The sequence below is a fragment of the Balaenoptera musculus genome, chromosome 13, assembly GCF_009873245.2.
Source record: "Balaenoptera musculus isolate JJ_BM4_2016_0621 chromosome 13, mBalMus1.pri.v3, whole genome shotgun sequence".
Taxonomy (NCBI): domain Eukaryota; kingdom Metazoa; phylum Chordata; class Mammalia; order Artiodactyla; family Balaenopteridae; genus Balaenoptera; species Balaenoptera musculus.
In genome coordinates, this window is record NC_045797.1 from 71,154,416 (window position 1) to 71,176,609 (window position 22,194).

Genomic DNA, 22,194 nt, shown 5'->3' on the forward strand with positions numbered 1-22,194 from the left:
TTTCTGCTCCTCCAGTAGCAGTGTCAAGTGATGCCAAGCTTCGCACAGGAACCACGCACCTCTGGGCCCTTTGCGGTCAGTCCAGTGGCAGCTCACTGGACCACTGGGGAGACCTGGTGGCACCCCCGTCTAGGCGAGCCCCTCTGGAGCTGCCGCAGTTGGCCTCTCTTGCAGCTTCGGGGTGACCCAGCATCTCGGGGCCCTCACCATTGGTCACATCCAGAGCCCGCTGTCAGTCACTGAGGCAGAGCTCTCAGCCTCAGCCCCTTTCTCCTCCTCCCCTCGGCCCGTGGGGAGAGGTTTGGGGGTGGGGCTCAGGGCAGTCTCCTGGCCTGCCCAGCACTGAGCCCAGGCCTCCCCTGCTTCCGCCCCAGCAGTACCCTCCCCCTCCTTCTCTGCTGACCGTCAGGAAGAGTCCTAGCAGCTGCCCTGGCCCGGCCCGCTCTCCCTGGTGCCCCGACGTGGTCTGGTGAGCCTGGGCCAGAATGCTGAGGCACCCACAGAGGACCCACCCTCCCACACAACAGCACAGGGACCGGGGCCCACAGAATGTTCAGGTGGGCTCATCCCCAGGGCAGCCGTGTTGTCAGGTCCTTACTAGATAAGATTTGGGCACTTCTTTTTCTTCACATTCATAGCAGAACAACGTCCGGTGCAGGTGAGAGAGTTAGAGTGTGAAAAGTACATCTTTTGGTGGAGAAAAAGCCACCAGTTCCATGGGTCAGGGAGCCCTGGGTCCACGTTCCGGGTCTGCCACTACGGCTGAGGAACCGGGACAGTCCACCTAACCCCTCCACGCCTCGATTTGGGCACCTGCAAGATGGAGGCAATATGACGTGTTTGTGAAAATATTGGGTAGGTGAGAAAGTTTTAGGGAGGAAGAGGGACGATCTTGATACTGGTCGTTAGTGTCCATTTGCCTGGCGACTTGCTGTGCTTCTAAGAACTGCAGAAAGAAGCCAGCCCAGGGCGCCGGTTCTGTCGCACGGCTCCCTAAGAGAGGGCCACTGCCTCCTTCCCGTTTCACTGGGGGGCCGTGGTCTCCTGCTTGCTTCGCACCTGGCCGTCAGTCTCCTTTCTCAGGTTATAACCAAGCAGATGTGGGAGTCTGGAGGCAGCTCAGTGGCCTTGCAGGGACGGTCCATTTCTAAGAAAACTGGTAGTTACAGACAAGCTGGGGTCAGGGTCACAGCTGGAGGCAACAGGAAGTTTTGTGTTTATTTCCAGTTTAAAACATACTTTAAAAAAGAAGCAGCAGCAGTATAACAACCATACAGCAATTTTGAAAAACATGTAAAGTTTTCTCTTAATTCCATCTCTCACACTGTTACCCTTTTCTCTCTTGCATATATCCTTCTGCCATTATTTCGATGCATGTGCATCCCGCGTCACCTTCACAGAACACAATTTCATGTCTTGCTTTTCTCTCTCATCATTTTCTTGTAACAGTTTTCACCAATATCATTTTTAAGGTTGCATAATCTTCCATCCGGAGGATGTGTCACAATCTAATTAGCCGTTTTTTGGGCATTTGGGCTGCTTATAGTTTTTTCCACGAGTGTAAGTGATGCTGCATTAAAGTTCTTACACATAAATCTTCTTACTTCTTTTGGATTATTTCTGTTGGATAAATTCCCAGAAGCACCATTAATGGGTCAGATGCTTAGAACATTCTTATGACTCCCAAAACATATAGCAACTGCTATTTTAGGGAGAGCAGGCTCTGCCTCTCTGCTGGGGAGACCAAGACACATCCCCCAGCTCTGGGCCCCGAGGACGCCCTGGGTGGCTCCTGTCCTCTCCACCCCTGTGCCCTCTGTGGGACCCACCAGGCAAGTGCACTTGGATCCCAGCCTCCTTCCTTCTCCAAGGACACGGATGAGGGAGGTGTTGGGGTCTTCAGCCTGGATGCTGAGAATGGATGTCAAGGATCCTCTATGTGTGTGTGAGGATTTTTCTAGAAGATCCATCATTAGCATCATACACTCTTAAGAGAGGCCAGGATCCAGGAATGGGTTTAGAATCTCTGAAATGTAAGGGCAAACAAGGTCAGCATCAGTAGAGACACTGGTATAAAGTGGGTGTAGGTAAGGAAGGGGATGAGCACACCTGGGCAGGGGCCGGGGGCTCTGGAGAGGTGGCAGGTGGGTGAGGAGGGGGCGTTCCAGAGAGAGTGATGCCAGAGCAGAGAAAAGCAAATAGTCCAGCTTGTCTACCCAGGAGGGGCCACCGAGGAGATCAGGGGGGAGCTGGGGCCAGGAAGGCAGGTGGGTGTCACAGGGAGGAGGCCTCGGTGCCGCGGAGAAGCACGCGGGTGGGGAGCCATCCACGGGTGTGAAGTTCAGACGTGGAAGGCGGCAGGGGGAGGGGAGCAGAGCCTGGCTGTCACAGAAGTCCTGGGGTTGCGACGTGGGCCCGGCCCCTCCTTCGCTGCCCACTCGGCCACTTTCTTACCCCTGCCCTCCACCTACTAGAATGTTCTTTCCTGTCCAGTCCCGTGGCAGCTGCCTGTTGCATTTTTTCTCATCTGACAAATTGTTTGTTCTTTTTTCTGTGTACGCCTACTTCTTATTTAAGACTCGTCTTATCAGAGTGAGTTAAGGTGGACTCTGCCTGCTAACCTTTTGAGGTTGACCATAGCGTTGCCGTACACCACACGGGTCAATTGGTAGCCTTCATTTACAACCACAGCTGCTTTCTTGATATTTGAAAATTTGACATTTAAGGCTTATCTGCTTTCAGAACTCGTCTATTCTCTTTTTTTTAAAAAAGCATTTATTTATTTGGCTGCGCCAGGTCTTAGTTGTGGCACGCAGGCTTTTTAGTTGCAGCTCGCCAGCTCCTTAGTTGCGGCACCCGGGCTCCTTAGTTGTGGCATGCATGCGGGATCTAGTTCCCTGACCAGGGATCACTCGGGCCCCCTGCATTGGGAGTGCAGAGTCTTAACCACTGGACCACCAGGGAAGTGCCAGAACTCATCTCTTCTCTTGCAAAAAGTTACAGAATCACGTGAGGCAAAAAGTGAAAATTCCCCACGTGGCACCCCCAGAGATAAGCTCACAGCCTCCTTGCTCTGTGGACCTCCAAGGCACCTGGGTTTTGGGCGTCAGGGCCGCCCTCCTCTGCGCTTCCGCTGCTGCCTTTATCCTGCCCTGGTTGACAGTACTGGAGCCCAGGTCGTGCTAGGATAGGGCAGTGCGTGTCGCCTCCGGGGAGGCCTGGCTTGTTTCCAGGGAAATTGGGCCACGGGCACTGCACAGGGTTGGATTGCATTCTGATGTCCCCAGGGTTCCCAGGGAGCCCAGAGTGGCTTTTCTGGGAGGACAGAGTTCTGTGGAAGCGCCTAGGGGGGCGTGGGAAAGGCCTGCCTGTGTCGGGGGCGGCTGCTGAGGCAGGCCGCACCGCGCTGTGGCTTTCCTGATCCTCAGTGTCCCGTGGCCCCTCTGCTCTTCCCAGCCTGGCAGGCCCTGCCCACGCCCCTCACATGTCTGCCTCTTTCCTGCGTTGGCCTGTATCCCGCGTGCACGTTGAGGGGAGAAAGGCTGAGATGCGCGTGGAAGGCAGGATCCTTCTTGGTGTCCCCTTATCATCCTGTCTGGATCAGACAGGCTCACAGGGCCTGGCCGAGGGACCAAAAGATTTCCTGCTGACCCTGACATCCCGCTGGAGCTCTTCATCGATAAATCTATGGCCAGCCTGGAAGCCCCAGGGGAAGTTTAGACCTTGTCTTTCTGAGACACCTTCTGTCTCAGTGCCTCAGTGACACTTCACACCAAGTGACACAAGAACAGCTAAAGTATATGGAGCACTTGCCACGTGCAGACCTCGTTTTAAGTGCTTTATGGTAATGAGTCGCTCAGCCCTTCTGTTTTACGGGCGAGGACACCAGGGCACGGGGAAGTTTAATGGTGGCCTGGCATCGCGCAGCGAGTGGCAGGGCTCGGGTCTGAGCCAGGCGGTCGGACCCTGTCCCTGCCAGCCTGGCACGGGCAGGGCCACACGTGGGGCGGGCTGGGACCCCTGGGATTCCTGCCGCAGCCCTCACTGCTGCCCCCCAGCCCCGACTCCTTCTCCCACTCAGGACCCCAGCAGCTCTCTCCACAGGCCACCCTCGAGAGCAGGCAGGGCCTCGTGTCTCTGGCTTTTCTTGAAAATCCTCCTGGAGGCTCATCTTCTTCCCAAGCTGAGAGCTTTGCCATGGCAGCAGCTTTGCCACCTGCTCTGCTTGGGCTGCTGGGCCCCGGGAGGCTCGGGTGCTGCTTCCTGGGCTCAGGTGGAGCCAGGCAGGGCGCACTGGGGTTATTTTGGCTTCTCATTCCTGAGCTGTAATGGTGCCATTCGCGAGGTTCTTAACAGTGGAAGAGACATTGCTGTGGAAATGGGAGGGTAATAGGAATAACCACTGTCCATGCTTCAGGCTAGAGCCAGTGCCAGGCATGCTGAGCAGAGCGGGCTCACCTTGTTACGGTGGTATTCACCGCAAGAAGGAGGATTGATTTTCCCTGTGAGAACAGAGATAAGGCACAGGGACCTACCTCCCTGTGTGATGGCGAGCAGGTGGGGGGCTCCTGGCCTGCAGGCCTTCCTGGGAGGAGGAGGGAGGGGCCGCCTACAGCTGAGCCATCTTCTCCAGGGGAGCTGAGGCCCCAGCCCTCTGGCTCAGTGGGGACAGAGGCCCAGGTACGACACCAGACTCTTGGGGGCCTCTTGGCTGCGCCCACAGGAGGAGAGGAGTCGACCTCTACACCCCAGGCTCCTACCCCAGAGCAGGTGCATCTGAAAGGCAGGTAGAGCGGGGTTTTCTGCCGGCAGGGCCCACTGAACACGGCACAGAGCAGGAGCGGGCAGCGCCCCCCCCCCCACCGTCCAGGCCCGTGGCGGAGGCGTGTCCCCGCTCCTGTACCGCGGGGCTGGCATCGCTGCCGAGGCCTGGGACCTGCAGCCGGAGTTTCACTGTGGCCCCTGACCCCTGGTCAGACCCCAGGTGCTGAGGACGCGGGTCTTGGTTTTCTGGCCACCCCTCCTGCCCCAGGTAGCTCCTGGCCCCAGGTAACTGCACACAGCACTCCCGGATCCGCGCGCCCCGCCCGTCCCCTCCTCCCCTTTCAGCGGCTGACCCTGCAGCACTGGCCTGGTCCCCCGGAACTGCTCCACCCCGGGGTCAAAGGCTGCGCCCTCCAGCCACATCTCTTGTTCCCCCAGCCCTCTCTGCCTCCTTCTGCACCCACACTTCTCCCAGGCTGACCTCACTTCCCGCTGCCTCATCCCGCGGGTCTCAGTTTAGTCGCCTCCTCGCCATTAGTGCAGTTCTCTTGCTCCCTTACCGTTTCCATCCTGCAGACCTGCACCTGAGGTTCTCCCTCTAGCCTCTCGCACCTTCCTCCAGCGGGCACCACCGTCACCTCCCTCCCCTCCCGGGGGCACGAGGCGGTTCCTTCCCGACCAGTTGCCGCTGCCTGCGTTTCCCCCTCCTCTGACCCAGCCTCCAGCACCCCCGCCGCCACGTGTCTCCTCTCTCCTGTTCCTGCGCTCTGTCTAACCCGCGGCTTCTGAGCTGCAGGCTCAGCCCGCTAGTCACCGAGCATCTGCCTGCAGGGCGTCCCTGCACGGGGAGCCTCCAAGGCACCTCCTAGACCAGACTCCCATCTTACCTCCCCACCTCTCCCTCCTCCTTTTGCCCGTATTTCAGAGACTGGCACCTCCCGCTCGGACGCCCAGGCCGTGGCCCATCACCCCAGGTGCAGGCGGCACCAAGTCGCGGATCCTGCCGGCCCGGGGTCTTAGGCCGCCCGTCCTGCCCAGCCGGCCGCCCTCATTCGGGCCCGGCTCTGCCTGGAGAACGGCGGGGGCTCCTAACTGGCCTCCCTGCTTCCGTTTCTGCCCCACGCCCTCTGCCTGGGCCCGTCGCTTCCCCAGCCCTCGGGAAGGACTTCCGATGCCCGGCCCGGCTCGAGAGGCCCTTCCGGCGTCCGAGCCAGGGGTCGGCAGGCGCTTTCTGAATAGGGCCAGGTAGTACGTTTTTTCGGCTTTGTGGGCCATACGGTCTCTGTCACAGCCACCCAACTCTGCTGTTCCGCCGAGAGGACGGCCGCAGACAATGTGTAAATGGGCGAGCGGGGCTGGGGGCCGGCACGACTTGATTTGTGAGCCGGGCAGCAGCCGGGTGAGGCCCCAGGTGGCGGCCTGCTGGCCCTGACCCAGCCGCGCTCTCCGGCCGCGCCGCGTGCTGTTTCCGCCTCCGCCCACACCTGCCGGCCCCGCGGCTGCTCTGACAGGGTGTTTTCAGTCCTCAAGCCTCGCTCCTAGGCAGGCCTCCTTGACGGCCCCCCACGTCCTTCCTTCCTTCTTTCTCAGTGCTCTGCCCTCCGTTGCTCGTCTTAGCGCGGATCTCACCGCCCTGTGATGGGTGCATTAGCGTGTCCCCCACGAGACCCGCAGCCCTCGGAGGGAGGGACTCACTCATCTTCGTAGCCTGGCACCTAGCGTGGTACCTGGCACGTCACATTGAATCCGGATTCTTGAGTGATAGCCCTGTGCAAGGTGGGGTGGGTCACACAGAAGCCCTGCCCTCAAGGGCACACGTAGGCGCTGTCACCCTTCCTGTGGTACTGGGGATGCCTTGGAGGCACAGAGCCAAGCCTGGGGTTCTTCACGGGTTTCTGAGCTCTGTCCGTGCTCTGAAGGTGCTCAGGTCGCGATGCTGAGCCTGCTCAGGGCAGGAAGCGGCCGGTCCTGGGCCTCTGGCTGCTTCCCAGTGAGGGGCGTGCACTGCACTGTCTCTGCGGAGGGTCACCTGGCTCCTGGCTGACACCTGTCACCAGGATAAGGGCGTTTCTTCCCAGAGTGTCCGCGCCTGCCCCTGCCCTCCCCACTCACTCTCTCCTCCCCCACAGGAGAACCTTATGCTTTCCATCCTGCCCAAGCACGTGGCAGACGAGATGCTGAAGGACATGAAGAAGGACGAGAGCCAGAAGGACCAGCAGCAGTTCAACACCATGTACATGTACCGCCACGAGAACGTCAGGTGCGCCGGCTGCAGGCCTGGGCTCCGAGCGCAGGACGGAGGCTTTGGGGGGGTCGGCTGAGCACTGCGGGGTTCGAGAGTCTTCCTGGGCACCGGAAACACGGCCACCCCACAGTGTGAGCCTCAGTCCCCGCGGGGGCCGCCTTGCTGCCAGATGTTGGGGCCAAGATGGGTCCCGTGGTCCAGGCCTGTCATTGTACAGACGCCACCCACGAGATAAGCTAAACGCCGGAGCCCTGAGTGTGCCCTGGACGTGCCAGGGTCTCACCGCTTCGGGGCTCGAGCAGGGACCTGGCCGCCTGAGGGCTGGGGTGGGAGCTGGCGGTGGGCAGTGAGGAGCCCGGCGTGCCGTCCGGGTCCTCACCACCGGGGCCTGCCTCCCCCTCCGCAGCATTCTCTTTGCCGACATCGTGGGCTTCACCCAGCTCTCTTCAGCCTGCAGCGCCCAAGAGCTCGTGAAGCTCCTCAACGAGCTCTTTGCCCGCTTCGACAAGCTGGCGGCCGTAAGTACCCCGACCCTCGCCCAGCTTTCCGGGGAGGGGTGCGGGGCGCCATCCTCATGACCTGGCCCTGCCCCTCCTCCTCCGGCTCCCAGGACTTCCGCCCACCCCTCCGTCCTCTGCTTTCTTTGCCCCTCTCCCCTCCTTGCCGAGGAGGGACTCAGGACCTGCCCTTTCAGAAATACCACCAGCTGCGGATTAAGATTCTGGGCGACTGTTACTACTGCATCTGTGGGCTGCCTGACTACCGGGAGGACCACGCCGTCTGCTCCATCCTCATGGGGCTCGCCATGGTGGAGGCCATCTCGTAAGTGGGGGGAGCGTGGCTCCCGGCTCTGGCACCAGCACGCCTTCCGCGCTGCTCTGTCTTGGTGGGCCCTGTGCATCCCGAGGCCCCCGAGCCGGGCTCGTCAGGGGGTAAGGTGGGCGCGGCATGGTCAGTCCCAGGCTCTGGGAAGTCGGGCTAGGCTTACCTTCCTCACAGCTGAGGGAAACTGCAGCCTCCAAGGGATGCTTTTCTAGCTTTAGTCCACACTAGTTTTTTCTGCTGGAAGGTGCAGTCATCGTGAAATTCTGCCACCTTCCAATTTGCTTTCTTTTCCTCCCAAGTGTCCCCCCACCCCATCTCTTCTCTCCGTGTTTTCTCATCATGACCCCCCAGGACAGATAGGTTCAGAGATCTCCATGCCCATCTCTTGGATCAGGAAGCCCGAGTACAGCAGTGAAGGGACTGCTGAGGTCACGAGATGTTTGGGCAACAGAGATGGGACTGGAACCCTGGCTTCTGAGCTCCGGCCAAGGCTCCTGCCTGCACCACTGTGAGCCTCTAGGGTGGTGAACTCTGCCTCCCCGGCTCTTCCCCACTGCTGTCACTGTGCCTGTGGGCTTGGAGGTCCCTGGGGGGGGGGCGGGGGGCCGGGGGGGTGCTCCCTGCCATCGACTCAAGGCCTCTGGTGGGCCCTGGGTGGTACCAGCTGCCCCAAGCCCCTTGCTGAGTCCAGGAATTGGGCGTGTGCTTCGCCACCATCTCCAAGGGGGTGGTTTTGCATTTTTACTGTCTTCCAGGTTAAAGCCCCCTCTAGGATTGGCTGGAAAGAAGCAGATGCTACCTTTCCCCAGGGGCCATAGTTCAGGATTTAGAGACTCTTACCTCTACTCCCATCACTGTTGGGCAAAGTGCTGAAATTCGTGTTTGTCTCTTCCTGGAGATCTCAAGCAAGGAGCTCTTCCCCTCTGCACACACAGCACGTAGTGCAGGGCCTGGCACATAGTAGGCGCTCAGTGAAGGTCAGCTGCACAAATGAGTAAACGGATGGTTGGAAGAGAACAGTTGGAGGTCCCTCAGGGGCAGAGGGTCTCTGCTGTTTCCTGCGCCTCCATCCCCACCCAGAATCACACTGGCCTCTGGTTGCTGAATCTCGCCTTGGCCACTGCCTGCTGTAGCCCCAGCTGTGGGTGACTCAGATGTGGGCAGAAAGCAATGGGGGCATTCTGTAGGCCCTGCAGCCTGGAGGGGAGGGAGGCTGTGCAGAATTCCTCCCGCTGGGGGGCTGGGGAGGGGGCTGACCACCTGGCTGTGGGCAGGCCTGACCCCTCCTCCTTTCTGTGTGTACCTGGCAGGTATGTACGGGAGAAGACGAAGACTGGGGTGGACATGCGAGTCGGGGTGCACACGGGCACCGTGCTGGGGGGTGTCCTGGGCCAGAAGCGCTGGCAGTATGACGTGTGGTCCACCGATGTCACCGTGGCCAACAAGATGGAGGCCGGCGGCATCCCCGGGTGAGCGCGCGTTCCTTCCTGGGGCCAGGGGAGGGGACCGGCCCATCCATCCCTCAGGGCTGTGGCCCAAACGAGGGACAAGGGGCCTCGAAGAAGCAGCCCTTCCCACCCAGGAGCAGTGTTCTTCTTCCAGGGCCTGCCTCCTGGGCCTTTCCTGCCTGGGGCTCTGCAGGAGTCTGTCCTCCTGCCCCCTTTACCCACTGCGGGGCCTCGGGGCTCTGAGGTCAGGGCTGGAGCTCCTTCAGTGCGCAGGTCACCCCGAAGGGCAGTGTTAGCAGTGAGAGTCTCCCAACAGGCTCTAAGGCACCTGCACATCTTTCCTGAGTTCTCTACAGACTCGGCCAGCCAGGTGGGGCAGGCTCCACCCTCAGGGTGGACCAAGGATGCGGTGAAACCTTCCCCGCCTGGGTCAGGGGGCTTCCCTCAGAGGCAGTGACAGTTCTCTCCCTAGTGGTGACTCCCCAGAAATGGGTTATTATTACCCCCTGACAGCAGGTGTTGCAGCGGAGAATCACACCAGGTGGGCGATAACCAGGCCTTCTGACCTTAGCGTTCAGAGCAGACTTCAATTCCTTATCTCATTTGCTACCCTCAGCAGCCTGTGAGGACAAACTGTCTCATGGATTGAGGCTCAGAGAAGGGGAGGTGCCGGGCTGCCTACACCGCCACTTAGTGCCAGGACTTGCCCATCACCGCTCCGCCTCTGTCCCCGGGGGTGGGGCGGGGGCTGCCTCGGGGTCTGTGCTCAGGGCCCCTCTCGCCGGAACGCAGGCGCGTGCACATCTCCCAGAGCACCATGGACTGCCTGAAAGGCGAGTTCGACGTGGAGCCAGGCGACGGGGGCAGCCGCTGTGATTACCTGGATGAGAAGGGCATCGAAACCTACCTCATCATCGCGTCCAAGCCAGAGGTGACGAGGACAGCCGCCCACAATGGCCCCAGTGGCTCGGTGAGTCCTCCACCCACCCCCTGGGCTGTGGGAGGGAAAGGAAGGGATTAGAGGCGAGATTGTAGAAGAGTTGGCAGGACTATGAGAGGTCCCGCTAGCTGCTGAGTGTTAGAGCAAAGGGTAGTACGAGGTAAATATTTCGTGCCCAGTGTGAAGGCTGAGCTACAGTAAATGCTCTAAAGAACTCAGAAAAGTAGGAAGCTGTCCTGCAGAAAATTAGGAAATGTCACGGTGGAAAGTGGAGCCCCATGAAATGAGACTTGACCTTGTCACAAAATTATTGAGTCTTCATATTTTAGGAGTGCTAGGGGACTTCCCTGGTGGCGCAGTGGTTAAGAATCCGCCCGCCAGTGCAGGGGACATGGGTTTGAGCCCTGGTCCGGGAAGATCCCACATGCCACGGAGCAACTAAGCCCGAGAGCCACAACTACTGAGCCCGCGGGCCACAACTACTGAAGTCTGTGCGCCTAGAGCCCGTGCTCTGCAACAAGAGAAGCCCATGCAGCACAGCGAGGAGTAGCCCCCGCTCACTGCAACTAGAGAAAGCCCATGCACAGCAATGAAGACCCAACGCAGCCAAAAATAAATAAATAAGTTTATTTTTTTAAAAAAGAGTGCTACATGCACAACTTCAATGTATTCACTGGAACAAATGAACAATGCATCTTCTAAGCTATTCTGCAAGATGGTAATTGACAACAATTTGAGAAATCAGCTGCCTTTGTGAAGTGACGGAACATTTACAATTTCTGGCAAAAAACGTTTTTAGTACATTTTAAAATGCTGTTCCTTTAAAAAATTACGCACAAATTTGGTTGTACTGGGGACCACCTTGAAGTCACAGGGCAGCAGTCAAATGTATCTTTGTGACAACCACACTCATTCCTGTTCGTTCTAATCTTGCATTTTCTCATTTAATCAACCCTTGCATGGTGCGTCATTTGACTCAGGAGTTGTTCTTGGCACCTGACACCCCTGGGAGGGTTACGGACGGGACTCTGGCAGCAGTGTCTTTATGAAGCTGGTGTGCAGGAGTCATTATTCAGATTTCCAATTAGAGAAAAGTGAGTTCGTGGACATGTAGCTTAAAACACTAGCACAGAGGCTCTGGGTGAGTAGCGGTGGGGTCCGGGCTGTGGGCCGTTGGGCCCCGTGGCCTGGGTGCTGCCACACAGGACAGGAGCACAGGCGACAGCTTCCAGTGAACGGGAGATAGACTTCTTCGTAAATGCTCCATCAGACAAATGAGGCGGCCCATTTCTCATGGAAACATGGGCTCTGTTCCCTTCAAAACCAATTTTCCTGATGTTTTGGGGCAATCCAGGTTTTCAGTGTGTTGTAAAGTTGACTTTTAACTGTTTCTTAGTGCCCCTACCTAAAAAACATAGATGTTGCGAAGTGGAAAAGCTGGATTAAAGGTTCTGTACATTGAAAGTTTAACCAATGTGCCTGCTACTCACCTCCTGCCGCCCTCCCCGTGCCTTTGCTGGCTCTTTCCTCACTTTTTTTCTTCGTTCATTTGAAAGATGAACCCAGGGTATCTTATTGTTTTAATCGCATTTCTTCAGTTATTAGTAAGACTGGACACTTTTTTTTTTTAATTTTATTATTTATTTATTATTTATTTTTGGCTGTGTTGGGTCTTCGTTTCTGTGCGAGGGCTTTCTCTAGTTGTGGCAAACGGGGGCCACTCTTCATCGCGATGCGCGGGCCTCTCACTCTCGCGGCCTCTCTTGTTGCGGAGCACAGGCCCCAGACGCGCAGGCTCAGTAGTTGTGGTTAACGGGCCTAGTTGCTCCACGGCATGTGGGATCTTCCCAGACCAGGGCTTGAACCCGTGTCCCCTGCATTGGCAGGCAGATTCTCAACCACTGCGCCACCAGGGAAGCCCCTGGACACTTTTAACATGGTTGTCAGCCTGGTGATTTTCTTCTGTGAATTGCATATTCATATCTAACCTTTGAGGGCTTTTTCCACCTCTGGTTTGTAGACGCTTTTTGTTTATTAGAGAGCTGAGCCTTCTGTCATACGTTGCTCATCAGCTACGTATCAAGCATCCGCTTCGTGCCCAGCACTGTGATACATCTGTCTCAGGGAACTTAGAAGTTGAGCTGCTGTAGATTATACCAGTTGTCTTCCCTACAAGGCGCTGCAGCAACTGTCAGCCCCCAGTGTGCGTTAAGTGAACAACTTAACACCATTATCATGAGCCCATGTGATTAGCTCAATAATTGTTTAAGATGTCTCCAACTCAAGATGTGTGCCGAGAAGGCCATGTCAGCAAATCACCAAACCTGCTCAGCAGTCAGTCAGAAGTAGTCAAGCACAGAGATAACGCGTGAATGATGTGTGAGTGATGATGGGAAGCAGTAGGGAAAGTGGTGACGGTGGCTTCTCTGGGCCTCATAGGAGCAAATACCATTCCATCTGCAGAAGCCTCTCCCCGTGGTTTAGTTGAACAAAGTGATAAGGAGGAGAGTGTGAGGAGAATTGTCACAGTGGACCCTTTCCAAAGTGTTAAAAAGACATCTCCCATCTACACTAACCTTGCTGTTAGTTTCATTCAGTTGTTTTAAATGCCATCTCCGACAACTCCCAGATTGAGATCTCAGCCCCAGCCGGCATCGCTGCACTAAACTTACAGCCACGTGTGCATCTCCATCTGTGTATATGACAGGTCCAAAGCTGAGCTCCTGATCTTCTCTCCACCCTAAAGCCCACTCTTCCTCAGTCTTCCCCGTCTCAATCAGTGGCAACTCCGTTCTTTTAACTACTCAGCCCCAAACCTTTGGAGACATCCTGACCCCCCTCTACAATCCATGAGCCCCTTCCTGCAAGCTGTAGCTCTAGCCCCGCTCTCCTCACACCCTGGCAGCCGCCGTCCCGTCCGAGCCACCTCATGCCTGGGTCAGCGCAGTGGTATCCCAGTCTGTCGCCCTGCTCCGCCCCCCTCTGTCTCCACACAGCAGCCAGAGTGATCCTGCTGGGATGTTAGGTGAAATCATGTCACACACACACACACCCACCCCCCGCCCCACCCGCTCAACACCCTCCTTTGGTCCCCATCTCACTCAGAGGAAGAGCCAAAGTCCCCTGAGGTCAGGAACCCCATCCAGCAGGTCCTCACCGCCCCACCCCTTTCACTCGCTGGGCGCGGGCAGCGCCGCCCTCCTGGCTGCTGCTCAGATACCCCGGGCCTCCAGCCCGCCCCGGGCTTCCGCCTGCTGGAACCCGTGCCTGAGAGCCGCGTGGTGTGCTCCAGGTCTTCACGGAAATGCCATCTTCACGGTGACACCTCCCCTGCCCCCCTTACAGTCACACTCCCCAGCAATGCCTCTGTCCCTTGCCTACTCCACCCCTCCAGAGCACTGCTCTCTGACCTTCTGTAATCATTTACTTCTTTACTTCGCTGATGTCCGCCCGTACTCACTAGAAGGTGGGCTCTGAGGTTAGGACGTTCTGTGTCCCCAGGAGTTAAAACAGTTCCTGTCACACAGTAGGTACCCAGTAAATGCTTGGTAAATGAATGAATGAACTGTTTCCCTGTATAGAGTAGTATTTTTCCTTGACAGAGTAAATTAAATAATCATTGGGGAAATTGGTTTATGGAATTTATTCAGACTTTTGGAAGGCATTTGACAGGGCTCGACCCCAGAAAAGATCTCTGTGAATCACTGTGTCACTGAGTTACTGTTTTAATAGGAGTTGGAACAATAGGGTCTTTCTCTGCTTAGAAAAGTTTTAATACTAGAAATGCATACTAGAAAATTAACAGCGTTTTAAAATTGATGGTCTAGAGAAGGAACTGAATAGTGAGATTTCTAAGGTCACAAGGCCTCTGAACTCCTGTGGGAAGATTCCAGACTGAGAGTAGACCAACCCCACGCTGGGTGGGCATCTGGCAGTGCCTGGGGGCTCCTGATGGCCACTCCCTTCTGCTGCAGGCTCTGCCGAACGGAGCGCCACCTTCCTCGAAGCCCGGCTCCCCTGCGCTCATTGAGACCAAGGAGCCCAACGGGAGCATCTACACCAGCGGCTCCACGTCCGAGGGGCCCGAGGAGCCCGATGCCCAGGTACGTGCGGGGCGAGGCCCGGGGTGGCCTGGCTCCTAGTCTGGCCTCTGTCTTTGGTGGCTGTAACTTGGGCTGGTCACCGCCCCGCCCCCTGGCCTCACTGTCTCCTCGTCAGTTACATGGGGGTGGAGGTGGCTGAGGTCAGAAGAGGTGCTCACCTCCGAGGCCTTGTCTGGCTCCCATGTCCCAGAATCCTAGAGCTCTGAGGGCAGTGAGGACACCCACGGAAATTTCTCTAGGATCCAGGGCTGTTTCAGAAGTGACACTAAAGGGCTGGGCTCACCTCTCTGGCTAAGTCCAAACCCCACAAGTCCTGTGCACAGATGAGGGGTTTCCAGAGGAATGAACAGGCTGGCCCCCTGAGGATGGGGTGCACCTTGGGAGAGCGTCCAGGATCCGTCCATTACTAAAGAGCTTCCTGAGTATATCCACCGACAGAGGCCAGTGCTGAGACGGGTCTCGGCCTCGCGGAGGCTGCCGTGAGCTGGTCGGCCACACCGCTAGTCTCGCTGCAGGGGAGACAGAAGCGCCCCGTGCCTGTAGATCAGGTGCTGGAAGACAAGAGGGGAGAGGGCTGAAGATAAACTGGGTTTTCCTTGAGCACCACAGCACTCAGTAACTTTTCCCTATTGTGAGTTTCTTGATCGAAAGTGTTAATACAGACTCAGTGTAACTCACTAACAAGAAGGACCAGAGGCTTAGCAGCCTGTGATTTCTTTCTGTCCTCACAATTAGCCAGTGTCGCACTGCTCCCGATATGCTTCAGGGACGGAGGTTCTGGTGCTGGAACAGAACATCCACATCATGCTACAGAGAAGAAAACTGGGGCTGGGGGGGGACATGGATTATACGGGGTCAGACTCAACCAGCAGCACGCCTGAGCTTAAGCCCGGGGTATCTTGATTCTGGCTTCCAGATACACTCTTAGACCCATTCAGACAGCTCTAACTAGCCCATCCCAATTGGGCTGATGGCTGTGTAATCATAGTCTGGATTCATGTGTTTGGAGCGGAGGCTTTTCCTTTGTGACCAGGAATAAAAATGGTAGGGGGTACCCCAGTCCTACCACCCCACTAGCAATAAGGATGTTATTTTCTCTCCATAGCTTTCCCCCTCAGGTCTTCCTCCCCCAAATGAGCCAGATCTGAGCTCCTTTAAGAGCGCCCTTAAGCGTAGGGTTGGGGGTCTTTTACATCCCCAAGGATGCCGCAGGGTATGGCTGTGTGACACCCCCACCCTTGTAGCAGGAGGTGCCAGGACCGCGCTGACCCAGCAGCAATCTCAAATTCCAGGTCTCCCTCTCGGGCCCCCAGTGGCTGCTCCCCACGCTGCCATTAGTGGGCGATCACTGCAGAGCTTCTGTTAGGGGCCACAGGGCCTGGGACCTGGAGTCCCGGGGCAGCCAGGAAGGACTGTGGCTTTGGGTCCACACCCAAGCGGGACGGAGCCACGCGAGAGCACTGGGAAGACTTTTCCCGAGAAATGATCTTGAGAGTCAAGGGGCTGGTGCTCGTGTGATCCCTTTAGTTCCCCTTCCCCCAACACCACCCTGTCTTTCCCCAACTTCTCCCCCCTCCATCCCACCTGCCCCCCAACTCTGCCACACTGCCTTGCAGGCTGACAACCCCTCATTCCCCAACCCTCGCCGGAGGCTGCGGCTTCAGGACCTGGCCGATCGCGTGGTGGACGCCTCCGAGGACGAGCACGAGCTCAACCAGCTGCTCAACGAGGCCCTGCTGGAGCGGGAGTCCGCCCAGGTGTAAGTGGCCCCTCAGGCAGCTGGCCCCTTGCCCGTGGCACGTGCCTTGTCTGGCCCCAGCGGGGGGGGGGTCCAGGAAGTCAGTCATCTTGAATACGGCCCCTTCCTGGCAGGCAGAGACAGATGTGACGTTTGCGTCTCACAGGGCTTGTTTGCACTGCAGAGTGAAGAAGAGAAACACCTTCCTCCTGTCCATGCGGTTCATGGACCGCGAGATGGAAACCCGCTACTCGGTGGAGAAGGAGAAGCAGAGCGGGGCCGCCTTCAGCTGCTCCTGCGTCGTCCTGCTCTGTACGGCCCTGGTTGAGATTCTCATCGACCCCTGGTGAGCGAGGGGCAGGGCAGGCCCTGACAGCCAGGGGAGGGCGGAAGGTGACGCGCTTCCGAGGCCAGAGGCCTGCGGGGTGTGGGCCTCAGCTGGAGCCTGACGCAGGGGCGCAGGCTCTGTTCCTTGCCCCCCATCCCCCGGAGCAGCCCCCGGGAATGCTGGGACTGCGCCCTGGACCCCCTTCCTTCTCTCTGCTCCTGGGTCCTAGAATAGCACTAGCGTCAAAGTGGGGGTCACACCAGGGTTGAGAAAGCTGAGGGAGGAAGGGTCCGGGGGGATGGAGACCTTGGCTGGATGGGTCTGAGTGGCTCTGGGACAAGAGGACAGGATGGGGACGCTCCTCAATCTCGGTCACCACGGCCCGTCGGCTCCCTTTCTTGGCTCTTGTTATAAAAGACAGATTTCAGGCTCTGGGTGCAGACTGGTCTCTCTCGCAGCAGCAGGTCCTCTGGGGCAAGGCAGGGTGTTCTGGAATCCTTGCCCCATCTGCTGAAGCCCAGCTGAAGGACAGCTGCCCCCTCCCTCCCTCCGTCCGTTTCTCCCCGTGGCCGATCAGCCTCTCCCTCCAGCTCAGGGATTCCCTGCCAGAAAGGAGGGGGTGTGGAGCCCTCTTCTGATCACAGTTTGGGGAACTTAAAGAGCCTTGGACTGGTCACAAGGTCCTAGGTTCTGGACTCGGCTTGCTCACTTATTTCTTCTGTGGCCTTGGGCACGTCACTAAGGGTTCCTGGAGCATCAGTTTACTCATCTGTAAAGTGAAAGATGATGATGATGATGATCTGAAGATAATAAAACCTGCCCTCACTAACTCAGAATTGTTGTGAGGACCAAATTCATTCATTCACTTCACAAATAGTTGCTGCCTACTTTGTGCCTGGGGCTAAGGTCTAGGGATACAGCGGTGAACGCTGTAACCCTCAGCAGCCCTCGGCAATAAGCGGCTCTGTTCTGCGCTCTCCCCTTTCATCATTGCGACACGGCAGAATGCTTGTTCCTAAGAATCCCTTCCCAGGTTTTACTGGGCTCTGCCCAGGGCATCTGTGAGTCTGTCCTTCTTTAAGAAATGTCCCAAAGAACAGTTACAGCTGTGTGTGGGGGGGGGGGTCCCACGTCCCCAGGCCCTGCACACAGCCGGCAGCACCTCCCTGGCATCACGTGGAACTTTTCGGGTAGAGGCTTGTGCCTTGCTTAGGGGGCCTGCCCTCTGCCTCCCTTCCTTTCCTCTGCGGCCCCTGACCCAGCCCACGGCTCCCTCTGGTCCTCTCCCGAGTTGTTTCCTCTCTCTTACAGGCTGATGACAAACTACGTGACCTTCGTGGTTGGCGAGGTCCTGCTCCTGCTCCTGACCGTCTGCTCACTGGCTGCCATCTTTCCTCGGGTACGAAGCACTTTTCCTTTTGGCTCAGAGCCGTCTGGAAGTGAGCATCACTCCCTGTGAAAGTGGGTATTGATGGAGTTGTGTCCTGTCAGATCCTGACGAGTAGAGGACTTCCGCTGGGGTGGCTCAGGCACTTATCCGTGCATTCGTTACACACTTCTTCTTCATCGGCCCTGCGCCCACTTTGGGCCAGGCCGCGGGGCGCACGTGGGTGAGTGAGCCAGAGTCTACGTAAATGGGAACCTGCGTAGAAAAGCAGTGGAGGCCCAGCTAGAAGGTGGAATGGCTCCAGTTGTGAAGGACCCTGAAAGGCACACACAGGGATCGAGACTTTCTCCTATAAGCACTGGGTGCCAGGCAGAGTTTTTGATCAGAAAAAAAAAAGGGAAAAGCAGCATTTTAGGAAAATTAATCTGGCAGGTGGCTTGTGAGTAACTTGGGGGATTTAGGTACACTGACCCAGGGAAAGCAGGAGTAGCCAGGCAAAGACGGCCGGCCCTGAAAATTCTCCCCTAACGTGGCTTTGCCGCCCAGAGACAGTGAGTGGACTGCTGCTGGTGGTGCTGCCCACAGGCTCAGGCCGGTCGCCGAGCAGCTCTGGGAAGGGCTCTGATATCCGGCAGCCACGGTGTGTCACCTGCACATCGAGCAGGACTGACAGACAGAGCCGGGATCCGCACGCCTTCTCAGTTCTGCCGCAGCCAGGCTTTGGTTGACGCGCACACGCGGCACTACCTTCCAGGTTCCTGGGAAGTATGGGGGCAAGCAGAGTGGTTAGCAGTCATGTTTACAGGGGGGAAGGCTGTCAAGACACGAGGCCCTGGAAATTCCATCCTTCTAGGCCTTTCCTAAGAAGATCGTGGCCTTCTCGACTTGGATCGACCGGACACGCTGGGCCAGGAACACCTGGGCCATGCTGGCCATCTTCATTCTGGTCATGGCGAACGTCGTGGACATGGTGAGCCCCTGCTGTCCTGTTGAAGGGACGCCCACTCTCAGAGGAGGCTTCTGGATTAGCCTGCATGAGCAGTTGCCAGCCCATTTCCCCACCCCCAATAGGCACAGGTTTGGAGTGGCACTTAGGTTCCTAAACGATCATCCTGGCCAAACGGCGGGGTCTTCTCCCCAGGATGTCTCTGAGACTGCCTTGCCTTGCCCAGTTCCTCACTCTCCCCGGGTCCAGGAGCCCAGCGCCAGCCACCAGCTCCTTTCTGGGTGGTTTACATACGTTGTCTCATTTAATCTCTATACCAATCCCGAGAGGTCGGTATCATCTGTAGTTTCATGGGAAAGTATGATGCTCAGAGAGGTTAAATCACTTGTTCTAGGTCACACAGCGCCAGTAAGTAACAGAGTGGAGAACTGAAGCAGTTCTCAATCCCCGTCCTGTGTTTTCTCTCTCCGTGTCTCACTGTTCAGGGGCCCCAGTGCTCCTAGGCTTTCTGTGTATCTTAAGTATTCCCTGCAGTGGGGCTAGCATCAGGCGTCCATCAGGACGAGGGAGGTAAACCGGCTCCACCAGAGGAGCGCTCCTGTTTGGCCTTCATCCATTTGAACAAGGCCGCACCTTCCAGAGGTGGGTCACTGGGACGGCAGTTTCACTGCGCCCAGATGGCTAGCGGTAGACGAAATCCTCTGCTCTGCTGCCCTCAGTTCATGCGGGTCCCGTGAGGGGGCAGCAGAGGCTTTCTTGGGGAGGAGGGATGGCAGAGGGAAGCCACCAGCCGGTTCCTGAGCACTGGGCACTTGGAGCTGTCACCGGTGCCCTCTGGTCAGGCCTCCCAGCTCCCTCCAGTGTTTGTAGTACTGTACTAGGTACACTGTCTTAGAGTCCTGCTTTTTGCAAATATAATGTTATATTATTTGCTTTATTATCTTTAACAATTGAAGCATGGGAGAAAAGTCAGCATGGAGACTTATTCTGGTAGTAGTATACCTGAGAAGCCCTGGGGCCAATTGATCCAAAGTCCAACAGGAATGGAGTTAGGAGCTCCAGAACCTGACATGCCCAGGGGTTGCTGGTGGCCACAGGGCAGGGAAGAAAAGGCCTGGGCCCCTTGCGTGTCAGGACACCCCCCTGGAGCCTGGTGCCGAGGTCTGGGGGCCACTGTTTGACAGGGTCATGGACACTGGCAGGACATCTGGAAGTCCTGTGGAGGGGAGAAAAACTAGGGAGGTGTGAAACTTTCCACGTGCTAGACTCACATGCTGACAGCCTCCCCAAAGCCAGACAAGCGCCAGTGGGTGAAAATGAAGAAAAGTAGGTTTGATTCGGTTTATGGATGCACTTTCCATTGACCACATCTGCCCAGCAGTGGGACCAGCGACCGGACTCCAGAAATGAAGGGTCTGAGTGGAGGCTGGCTGCCATCGCAGTGAAGCCATGTGGGGCCGCCTGGCTGGCTCACGGGCCCTCCGGAAGCAACAGAGTGCTGTGGGCAAGTGCACGTTGGGTTTGAAACCTAACGCGCGGACTCCTGGTTCTGGCTTTGCTGCTTGCTAATTGCACCACTTTGGGCAAGGGCGGCCTCTCCGAATTTTCCCTATGGTGGTGGCAGCACTAAAATACTCAGAGAATTTTCATGATCCTCAGAGGAGATGATGGTAAAGCTCTTAGCAGGAATTAACTGACTTCTGTATTACTGTCCCCTGGTAAATTTTTCTTCTTTCTCGGTGTTTCTGAGGGAGCCGTGGGAAGTGGCAGGTGCCACAGCCCCGCCTTCTCTGACCAGTGTCTGCTGTCCCCTTGCACCCCGCGCTCTCCCCTACGGTCCTGGCCTCCAGCTTAGCTGTCTCCAGTACTACATGGGACCTACCAACAGCACCTCAGGGGTGCAGATAGAGGACGGCTGCGTGGAGAACCCCAAGTATTACAACTATGTCGCTGTGCTGTCCCTCATCGCCACCATCATGCTGGTGCAGGTCAGCCACATGGTCAAGCTGACACTCATGCTGCTCATCGCAGGGGCTGTGGCCGTCATCAACATCTACGCCTGGCGCCCCATCTTTGATGAATACGACCGCAGACGCTTCCAGGAACACGAGTAAGATGAAGCCTGTTTGGGGATCTGCATAGTCTCCTTCCTCCCACCCCCCAGGCCCCGTTTCAAGGTCATGGGTCTGCACTGAGCTGGCCGTCTGTCTCTAGGGCTCATCCACGGCTTGTATGGGAATCAGGGTTTGTGGTTTCTCACAGACGGGCCACTGGTTGGCTGTGATCCCAGGACACATCCTTCCCCTTCTTGAGGAGTTGAAGACCTGGGTCACCTCAGTGTCTGGCTGGGCACCAGTCTCTTGTACCCGATGGGGCCTGAGTGTGCTATTATCTGTCCCAACAGCTTTCCGATGGTGGCCTTAGAGAAGATGCAGGTACTTTCCAGCCCTGGGCTCAATGGCACTGACAGGTAAGGGTGACCACTTTCCCGTCCTGGTCTGTGTTTTCGGCCCCTTTCTTCTAGAGGCAGGGAATACAACAGGCCAAAGCCCCATGGTCTCATCCTTCCAGAGGCACGTGACGTGGGATATTCAAGCCGGAGAAGTGAGTGTGTGTTTCTGTAGGAGACTGCAGCAGATTTTAGTGCTAATCTGGCCACGCCGGCCTCTCCTGAGTCAAAGAGAGCGAGGCCTGGCGAGCAGCATGGTTTAGAGGGTGGGATAAAGAGCCGGCTGGGCTGAGGTGAAAAGAGCAGCAGCCAGATGGAAGATAGCTGCACTTACCGGCCGGCAGAACAGACAGCAGAAACAGGAGGAGGAAGGAACACTGTTGCATGCAAACTAGGAGACCTGGATTCCTAACCCTGCCGCAGTGCTTCTCTGTGGGGCCTCAGGCAGGCCACTTTTCCTGAGTCTCAGTTTTCATCTCTTGAAGAGGGTATCAGACTAGAAGTTCTTCAAGGTCCCTTCTAGCTCTAAAGTTTTAGAATTGTATGATTCAGTGACTTGACTAGACTTCTAAGTAAGTTTAAAAAAAAAAAAAAAAAAGATTACCTAACAGAAGGTGGGTAGAAGACTTGAAGAACGTTTCACAAAAGAAGAAATCTAAATGGGCACTAATAAATGAAAGGCATTCAGGTAACCGAGGTCATGCAAATTAAGACCACTGTGAAAGACCATCACATCCCTACCAGTTGGGCGAAAATTAAGAAGTCTGATCACATCATGTATAATAATGGTACTGCATACATTCCTGGTGGGAGTATAAACTGGTACAACCATTTTAGAAAACAATTTGGAGTTAATTAGTACAGTTGAAAATAGACCTATGACCCAGCAATTCCACAGCTACGTGTACACCTTAGAGAAACGAATGCACATATATATGTCCCAGGATACATGTACAAGAATGTCCACAGTTGCACTGTTTATAATAGCCACACACACCTACAAACATCCAAAACAAATGAG

General features: G+C 56.6%; 1 protein-coding gene across 5 annotated transcripts in view; it reads left to right on the top strand.

Moving 5' to 3' along the window:
• ADCY3 (adenylate cyclase 3) overlaps positions 1-22,194 on the top strand; it is a 100,211-nt gene that overhangs the window by 60,467 nt on the left and 17,550 nt on the right. For all 5 annotated transcript variants that reach the window (XM_036873061.1, XM_036873058.1, XM_036873062.1 and 2 more), the window contains exons 4-15: positions 6,894-7,024; positions 7,416-7,527; positions 7,704-7,831; positions 9,145-9,303; positions 10,075-10,252; positions 14,197-14,325; positions 15,942-16,084; positions 16,248-16,409; positions 17,703-17,790; positions 18,632-18,748; positions 20,575-20,834; positions 21,129-21,194. In XM_036873061.1, the coding sequence (XP_036728956.1) occupies positions 6,894-7,024; positions 7,416-7,527; positions 7,704-7,831; positions 9,145-9,303; positions 10,075-10,252; positions 14,197-14,325; positions 15,942-16,084; positions 16,248-16,409; positions 17,703-17,790; positions 18,632-18,748; positions 20,575-20,834; positions 21,129-21,194 (1,673 nt within the window). The remainder of the gene's footprint in view (positions 1-6,893; positions 7,025-7,415; positions 7,528-7,703; positions 7,832-9,144; positions 9,304-10,074; positions 10,253-14,196; positions 14,326-15,941; positions 16,085-16,247; positions 16,410-17,702; positions 17,791-18,631; positions 18,749-20,574; positions 20,835-21,128; positions 21,195-22,194) is intronic.